Here is a 9,853-nt window from a genome sequence, read left to right as displayed (position 1 = left end):
TTTTGTGTTCGGACCTCTTTTGACTGTTTATCGTTTTTTGCTGGGAAAGTACCTGAAGTCCCGAATAGCGAAAACCACCCCTTCGCACTGTCACGGTCCAGAGAGCAGAGTTTACAACAAAGTTGTGAATATACATCTGTTTGGGCGTTTTGGATCATAAGATCCATACATGCATAACTTGGTAAGAGTGGTAAGAGATCATGAACAACCCTGGAACTTTGGCCTTCAAGTTGGGGTGGGTGGGTGGGAGTAAATAACGCCAGTTGTCAGTTGAGCATGCATTGATGCACAGCTCAGGGGCTTCTTATCCATTATGTCCTCAATCTCTATATAAATATATATTTATATAAAGAGATGAAAACATAATGCATAAGAAGCCCCAATGATTGGTGCATTGAAATTTCTCTACACTCATGTTCACAAACACAGTAACAATGCACATAAGGTCTCGGATATCACTTGTAGCTGCAATTAGAGAAGAAAAATGTCTGAACCAGGAATTGAACCTGGGACCCCTACATTACTCTAGTACCTTATACGCCAGGCGCTCTAACCACCGAGCTACCCACAATCCTAAAAACTACACTGATCCTTCTTTAAATTGTCTTTGCCCAGAAGACACGCAACCCAGATTATTTTGCCTCTGGCAATTTAAGACATTCTGAAAGTCCAGGTGTTTCCAAAGGGGGGGGGGGGGGGGTGTCCAATTCTGTTTGAAAATTTATACATGATTTATTGACCAATTATGGCTCCACAAGGGATTAGAGACACATATTGTATACAAAAGACAAACATGTATAACAGTTGTTTAGCAAGATAATTCAGATTGATTGTAAGTGGAGGGAAAGCAACATTATGATTATTTGAAAGATTAGAACATGACTAGATGTAGTGCAATACATACATACCATTGCCATAGCATATTATGCATGTGTATTATTTTTTTCAATGTAAATAAAGGAGATGGTGAACAAGGAGAGAAAAGTGCCTACTAGTGGGTGAATGGGAAAGCCAAAAATAAAATCACTTTTGAAAAGAGTTGGAATTCATCAATTAGTTTTAAAGTAGGTATATTTGCCATGGGTTGTAAATGAAACAAGCAATTAAATTCTTTGAAATATTGGAATTTGAAAATAAAGATTTGTTTGGATATAATGGTTCACTGTGGTAGTATGGGTGAAGTGGTCAGCCAGGTTCAATTGCTGATGGCCAGATAGCTCTGCCTCAGTTGGTAGAGCACCTGACTAGAGAATTCAGGGGGCCCAGGTTCGAATCCCAGTCTGGTCTGTTGCATTTTCTCCCTGTTACATGTGTATACAAACAACCATGATTGTGATGTAATGATGGAAACTCAATCGCTGTCCTGATTTTCAGTTTTGTGATATTTATTATTTTACTTGAATGAATTCACAAATAATGCAAGTATTTGTTACAATATTGTCGCTGTACACTGGCTGTCAGAATTAGCCCAATAATAGCTGCAATAATGTAGCTCTATCCTATTTTTTTTTTATTCTGACATTTTCGGGGAGGGGGGGGGGGGATAGGAGAGGGCTACATTATTGCTGCTAGCCCAATGACTGTGCTATCATAGTATGAAATCCCCCTTCCCCAAACGTATTTGTTGGGAAAAACATCCAAATAGGAATTTTCAACCTCCTAGTGGCATATTACTTTCACTAGCCAAGGGTCCACTCAACTCCCCATATATAGGAAGGTGGCCTATCTGACAGATGTAACTGATATAACCCACACTGTTGTAAAATACAAGGCATAAAAAAATAATTGTGTGGTTCCGGTTTCCTCATCTACCCTTTCTTTTGATCCCCAATCTTAATACTTATCTAATTTAATTAAAACCAGATCTTCTTTAACCGTTACACTGGAGAAGAATCTGACAGCATTGTGTTTGAGGTCATGTCATTTCACCTTTCACTCTTGACCAATCAAATGATGGCTTTCGCTAACATGAAAGTTTTGCTGTTATATCGGAACATACTTGGTATTTATCATACGCATGTTAATAATTACCGAGAAGCACGGGAGAATAATCGAAGAAGATGGTCATGAGTGATGATAGAATGCCACAGAAAATATATTTTAACGATAATGGATAATATCTAAGATCTTCCTTTGCTCTTTTTTATGCTGATAGTTGGAATTCATTTGAACTTTTCATGGATCAACACCATTTTTGTGAACTTAAAATTCGCATACGCTTCAGTAAAATTATTCCTGATTGGTTCTTGATTCTTTGTCTAACTGTTGTTATTGGTCAAATTATCAAATATTTATTGAATTATTCATGAGATAGGGGTCAATAACATGACATCAAATGCAATGCTGTCAAATCATTCTCCAGTGTAATGGTTAGAGATTTGATTTTAATTAGATTGTGTATAAATACCACTGAACTATTGAAGTGTATAAATACCATTGAACTATTATAGTATTGGGTGTATGAATACCAGTGGTATTTATACACTTTAATAGTTCAGTGGTATGTATACACAATCTCATTAAGATAAGATCTTCTCTAACCATGTAAAAGTTCTGTTTTTGAAAGTACAAGACATGAATTCTAGTACATTAAAGGGGCATGGACATGATTTTAGCTGAAAATTTTCTAATTTTATTTTTCCATTTTTATTGTTTACTATGCTTAACTAAAGTATTTCTAATGGTCAACCAAAAATTTTGAACATCAGTTGTTGAGCTGTGAGATACAGCACTCACAATTCTTTGAAATGTAAACAAGGCTTGTGCCATGTTTTTGTTTACATTAGACTGTTTAATAGAAAATAGTGTGTTTAAAACAAAATGAGATGTGCCAAACACTAGAAAATATTTAGTTGTGCTATAAATGAAAAAAGTCTGCTTTAAACAAAACTTTTACTAGTTTATTTAACCTTTGTAAATAAAAACATGGCACGAGCCTTGTGTACATAACAAGGACTTGTAACCTCTGTATCTCCCATGTATCCCGACTACTGACAGATTTTTGCTGATCATTAGTAATACCTTAGTTAAACATTCTAAACATTTTAAAAATCAAAAAATAGAATTTGAAAATTTTCAGCTCAAATCATGTCCATATCCCTTTAAATTTGAAATGGAATATACATTAGTATGCTTTTTAATTTCCTCTGCTCTTGTTTTGATAGTGGCTATGACCAAACACATATGTATCGAGCTCTGTGATTGATCAGCAAAACGGGGGACATCATGATTCACTTCCTGTTGGTTGTCAGTAAACAGGGGAAGCCGCGAATCAGTCGATTTTTCACACATCAGAAGGACCAACTATCCACACAGAATGCTGTGTCCAAACTTTGTTTAACAGATGGCAAACAGGTATCGTTATTGTATGGTGTAATGGGTCAAATTCTTATAGTCTAATATCCAGTGTAGTTGGATATCTGGTCCTGTTCACTTGTGCAGCTCACGATACACAGTAAAACACATTTATTGGGAAATGCTGGTGACGCACAATTTTGATTCAGTGTATACTTGTAATTATGATAATGAAGTGCTGGGAATGAACGATATTGATTCATATTATAAACATAATTCAACATATCCAAGTTCATGATATTTATACCACACGCAACAAAGTTTTTTACCCATCGGTCTGTCAATCCATCAGTCCCTTTTTTGTCAGCGCAATTCCAATGAGACCGCTCAACAGAATTTCGTGAAACTTTGTAGTCAATAAGGACACACTGTGTAGATGTGCATATTCCTGGGAAATTCTGATTCAATCATTTTTCTGGGAGTTATGTCCCTTTTAAATGTAGAATTTTGAGCCTGTCTGTCCTGTTCTTGCAGTAATGCAGAGCATTACCATTCATTATGTGAGGCATTGTCAAGCAATGTTGGAGCGTGGGGTATGTGAGCTTGCTCACTTTTGTTTTCTTTCATTTTTAAAACTACAGGGAATGAAAATCACGTTTCTGTATGCATGAATGTTCGCTGTAACTGTGTTTTACTGTATATGTTGTTGTCCATATTTGGGATTAAACTTTCATGTAAGGTAGCTTTTTCTTTTGTCCATTTGACAGGAGGGTTTTGTGAATTACAAAGATGTAGTACTAGTCTACAAGCTATACGTGAATCTCTGGTTTATAACAGGAGTCTCGCAGGATGAGGTATATTCCTACATCTTTTGATTCGACTTAGTAAACTGATTGCCATTTTTATGATGGTTTACTACTTATCTTACATTGTAGTTTTTTCAGTATCAGTAAATGTGACATGGTACTTTACCAGATTTTTCCTTTAATCTTTCAGAATGAACTTGCCATCTTGGAATTATTCCAGAATTTGGTGGAAACATTGAATATATACTTTGGAAAAGTGGTAAGTTAATTCATAGTAACTTTTTTTATATACCTTGCCTTGACAGATCATTAGGACATTTCTATTAGGCTCAGCTAGTCACTGTATGGAGCTTATGTTTTTTCGCAGTTAGACAATGTCAATCACTGTTGGCCAGATAGCTCAGTTAGTAGAGCACCTGACTAGAGAGTTCAAATCCCACCTTGTTCTTTACATTTTCTCCTTTCTTGTTACAGCTGTATGCTCTGTGGTCTAAAACTTCAATTGTCTTTAGAGGGAGATGTGTTGCAGCTCGGAGGTATATTTATTATTTTGACATTTAAAGATACAATCAGAAAAATCTGATATCACATCTTGCACACAGTGAGATCTTGGATCAGCAAACCGACAGAGTCAGGTAGGAGAAGTGTTTTCACCTTCACGTTGAGTACCATTGAACTATTTTTCCTTATCCTGCTAAGTTGAGTGCCCTTGAACTATTGTTATCCCAGTGCTGGATCCTGGGATATCTACAGGATGTAAAGACAATCGAGGGGAAGAAATGTGACTGCAGTGATCAGGGTCGGATAGTGCAGCTACTTAAGGTTTATGTTGGCTGGTGTCTTATCTCAGTATGTCCCATTTTCTTCCTTCCTATTACTCAAACATGCTGCCCATTCAGATTTTGTGTTACTTTTGCTCATTCTTCGTAATTAAAGTTTTTCATCACTTGCAGTGTGAAATGATTTAAATTCTGGGAGGATGTGTCAGTATTAACATGCTGTAGTAGACAAGATGAGGAATCAGAAAATGTGAATACCTTGTTCTAGTAGACAAAATGAGTAATCAGAAAATGTGAATACCTTGTTCTAGTAGACAAGATGAGGAATCAGAAAATGTGAATACTTTGTTCTAGTGGTTACTGAATCTGGAAAGACTTTATATGTTTTCATTTCTCTATCTTTTATCTCAAACATCAAATCTTGGAATAATAAAGACTCGTACATATACTGTATCATTCTTTGTACTTGGACTACATGAGGTGGAGGTCCTTTTATGGATTGTTTTCGATTTTTCGATATCTGTTTCTCTGTGAAAATGACCCCTCTCTTCCTTCCTTTCCTCCATTTTGAAACCAGTTGCAGTTTTGGCTCAGTGGTTAAAGTGTTTTCTTCATGACCAAGAGGTTGTGAAAGCAAGCCCCACTTGTGCCAATTCACTGGGTTTGGCACAAGACATACAGTGATGGCTCCTTTGTAAAACCCTGAACACCATGCATTGGTCTAAAATTATGTCACTTCCCGTACAGCTGGTGACCTATCTATATGATTGAAAAATTCTGGAAGGGATGCTAAACAACAATCCCAAAAACGCATTTATTATCAAACATCTTGTCTAAGTTAGTCAAGTATCACTGAACTGTCATTTTATCGACCTCTGGATTAACATAATTTTACTGACTAGTAGATTTTGCAACGTATCAAGCAGATATGGAAGAGTCCTTGACCTTAATATAACTTATCCAGTATTATTTAGACAAGTGGTCCACAGGCTTATCGGTCACTCAGATATTAGTTAAAAATTATTACTAGTACTAAGGACTATGAAATGCAGAAAAAAAATCTATTCTTAGCTAAATTCTAATATTCAGCAACAGTATAAAACAAGATGTGTTCTTTTAAACTTTTAAATGCCCCCTGAAAGTGCCTAAGGCTTTGCATAATATAAAGTATGTAATATTAACATGATATGACTAATTTGCATCTATTCTAAAGTCAAAGCCCTGGGGTTGCAAAATTCACAATTTTCAAATTGGTACATCCTTTTCTGCATTTCCTAATAAGACTTTAGTTTTCATACTGTATCAGCAAACTTAAAGAAGTCTTTCAAATAAAAAAAAACAATCACTGTAATAATTTTGGCCCCACCCTAGAATCAAAACCCTTGCTCCCTGGGATCATCAAATTTACAATTTTGGTGATTCAGAAGGACAACCTGCTTATTCTAAATATCCATTTAGTTTCAATTCAGTATCAATGACCTTGTTCTGAAGATGCTTCATACCAAATTTGGAAAGAATTGGAATGTTAGTTATCAAGAAGTCAAAAATGTTCAATTGTTAATGCAAGACGAATGACAACCAATTGCAATAGGTCACCTGAGTTTACTAAAAATACTAGTCTTACAAACAATCCTATAAGTTTATGCAAGGAGTAAATGTACTAACAATTTTCTTACCTGAGTTTACTAAAAATACTAGTCTTACAAACAATCCTATAAGTTTATGCAAGGAGTAAATGTACTAACAATTTTCTTACAATTTTTTTTTTTCAGACAGAAGTGGATGTATCCTTTATAGTATATACAAGTGTTTAATATATGTATATACAAGTGTTTAATATATGTATATACAAGTGTTTAAAATATATGTATATACAAGTGTTTAAAATATGTATATACAAGTGTTTAAAATATGTATATACAAGTGTTTAATATATGTATATACAAGTGTTTAATATATGTATATACAAGTGTTTAAAATATATGTATATACAAGTGTTTAATATATGTATATACAAGTGTTTAAAATATATGTATATACAAGTGTTTAAAATATGTATATACAAGTGTTTAAAATATGTATATACAAGTGTTTAAAATATGTATATACAAGAGTTTAAAATATATGTATATACAAGAGTTTAAAATATGTATATACAAGAGTTTAAAATATATGTATATACAAGTGTTTAAAATATATGTATATACAAGAGTTTAAAATATATGTATATACAAGAGTTTAAAATATGTATATACAAGAGTTTAATATATATGTATATACAAGTGTTTAATATATGTATATACAAGTGTTTAAAATATGTATATACAAGTGTTTAAAATATGTATATACAAGTGTTTAATATATATGTATATACAAGTGTTTAATATATATGTATATACAAGAGTTTAAAATATATGTATATACAAGAGTTTAAAATATATGTATATACAAGTGTTTAAAATATGTATATACAAGAGTTTAAAATATATGTATATACAAGTGTTTAAAATATGTATATACAAGTGTTTAAAATATGTATATACAAGAGTTTAAAATATATGTATATACAAGTGTTTAAAATATGTATATACAAGAGTTTAAAAAATATGTATATACAAGTGTTTAAAATATGTATATACAAGAGTTTAAAATATGTATATACAAGAGTTTAAAATATATGTATATACAAGTGTTTAAAATATGTATATACAAGAGTTTAAAATATATGTATATACAAGTGTTTAAAATATGTATATACAAGAGTTTAAAATATATGTATATACAAGAGTTTAAAATATATGTATATACAAGAGTTTAAAATATAGGTACATACAAGAGTTTAAAATATAGGTACATACAAGAGTTTAAAATAAATGTACATACAAGAGTTTAAAATATATGTACATACAAGAGTTTTAAATATATGTCCATACAAGAGTTTAAAATATATGTACATACAAGAGTTTAAAATATATGTATATACAAGTGTTAATAGTATATACAAGTTTTAAAGTTATATATCTAAAGGGACTGACTCAGGATTTTTTGCTAAACTTTATGTTTTCACTTTTATTAATGATCAAAATCTACTGTCTAATGTATTTGAAAGGGCTCACAAAAAAGTAAGGTTATACATTATCACAGAAGCTCATTTTGGAGAGCTTATTATTTGTTTGGTAAACAAAGATTGCAGTCTGTTATTGTTTACAAAGTTTTCAAAAGATTTTTAAGAAATGGATATCGATCCAAGTTTATTATACATGTACCTATCACATTTCAAGTATTCTTTAGGCAAAATGTGTCATCTCAAAGTTGAATTTGTGACTGTGCAAATTTAAGATTCTTTAGATTACAAAATTAACATTTCACTGTTTTGTTTGTAAACATAAAAAGACTTGAGTCTTTGTTTACATACCACAGAGTTAAAGCTATGAAGATATTGCTCTTTTCCTTGCATTTGATTCAGAAGGTCAAAATTTTGACTGTCAACATTAAATGGGTTATATTTTTAATATTTAACATCAAAAATGAAAAATATTTGGTTCGAAAAATGTAAACTAGTCCGTTTAAAGTGTTAAAAGTATGAATGAATTGTTAAAAGTATATATACAAGTTTTTAAGTACAGTCAAACATCGTTATCTCGAACTTAATAGGTTCGAGAAAAAACTTCAAGACATCAAGATACTGAGGTTCAACTGTATATATACAAGTGTTAAAAGTATATCTAAAGTGTTAAATCTACTTACAAGTGTTAGAACTACATGCATATACAAGTATTAAAACCATATATACATGTATACAAGGAAGCTGTCATCTTCTGTTAAATGAAATTCTTTTCTAGAAATGATAAATATCAGTATTCTAAGTAAATTCTTAAGAAGCCATCACGATGTATCAAGTATAGAATATAAGAGTTCCTTGACTTGCATAGATATTATTTAACATGGATCGAGTTTACATGGTTATTGACGAGATGATAATCGACGGACACATTGCAGAAACTTGTCGCAGTAGAATCCTCGTGCCCCTTCAGCTCATGGACTCTGCCAAATGATCACTATAGACTTGTGTCACCCTCACAGGGAACATACCATTAGAACTGAACACTGGAATAATTAAAGAAAGAGGATACTCTCATTTCAAAGGGCACCTGCTGTTCCTTGGAGAGTTCAGACATGTACCTCAGGGTAAACCTCTGAAGATGATCGTACCTTTATGAACAATGGCTGAAAGATGAAATTCTTTTTCAAATTTGTAGACAGAGTAAAAAAAAAATGTATGTAGCAGTGATCTCAAATATGTATTAAAAGTTGTAATATATGTGTAATTGTAATGATTGCTGAAGCAATTACTAAAGTTATTAAAGCGTGAAACAGTTTTAAGTATTGTTTTCATTGGATACCTTGTATGATTGCGCAGACATTTGGAGTTTCTCATTGGTTCACAATTTTGAAGTGCTTTCTTTCAGTCGTGATGTTGTTCAGCTGTTTTATCTTAAAATCTTTGTTCCCATGAAACCTTGCCTCACGGGTCACAACATGACCACGTTACCATGCTACTGAACTATACCAAATGTTGACGCAGCGCAGAGGGTCACAATTTCTGTTTTGGTCATTACACATTTTTATGCTATGGCTGTGGAAAGGATAAGAAGTATGAGAGCCATATCATGCACCATTCATAAGTTATGAGCAAGTAGTTTCAAACAGACACAACAAAAGCAATATGCCCCACCCAACTGGCATGATAAAACTTTAATCCATACAACTTGGGAACATTTACATTTTAATATCATTTAGTGTTGCTCTGCTGCTTTTGAAAATGAATTTTTTGAATTGATTTTGTGTATATTCCCATATAAAATTTTTGATCTCTATTGTGGCCCCCACCCTACCCCCAGGATCATGATTTGAATCTGCACTACCTGGGGATGCTTGCATAGTATTTAAATATGACTAATACTGGCCCTGCTG

The 9,853-nt window shown here is 32.8% G+C and overlaps 1 protein-coding gene across 4 annotated transcripts; it reads left to right on the top strand.

Moving 5' to 3' along the window:
• Positions 1-33: 33 nt before the first annotated feature.
• Positions 34-9,258, top strand: LOC125649159 (AP-4 complex subunit sigma-1-like). Of its 4 annotated transcripts, XM_056166478.1 has the most exons (7): positions 42-181; positions 961-1,064; positions 3,165-3,354; positions 4,062-4,148; positions 4,291-4,359; positions 6,652-6,663; positions 8,812-9,258. In XM_056166478.1, exons 3-7 carry the CDS (start codon positions 3,226-3,228, stop codon positions 8,932-8,934), a joined length of 420 nt encoding a protein of 139 aa, XP_056022453.1. In that variant the 5' UTR covers positions 42-181; positions 961-1,064; positions 3,165-3,225; the 3' UTR covers positions 8,935-9,258. The 4 variants fall into 4 exon arrangements, with proteins under 4 accessions (XP_048732381.2, XP_056022452.1, XP_048732380.1 ...); XM_056166477.1 differs by lacking the exon at positions 961-1,064 and having other exon boundaries at positions 36-181; XM_048876424.2 differs by lacking the exons at positions 961-1,064; positions 8,812-9,258 and having other exon boundaries at positions 34-181; positions 4,575-6,663.
• The last annotated feature ends 595 nt before the right edge of the window (positions 9,259-9,853 follow it).

The sequence above is a fragment of the Ostrea edulis genome, chromosome 5, assembly GCF_947568905.1.
Source record: "Ostrea edulis chromosome 5, xbOstEdul1.1, whole genome shotgun sequence".
Classification (NCBI taxonomy): domain Eukaryota; kingdom Metazoa; phylum Mollusca; class Bivalvia; order Ostreida; family Ostreidae; genus Ostrea; species Ostrea edulis.
Note: the sequence above shows the minus strand (reverse complement) of the source record. Positions and strands in the feature narration are given on the sequence as shown.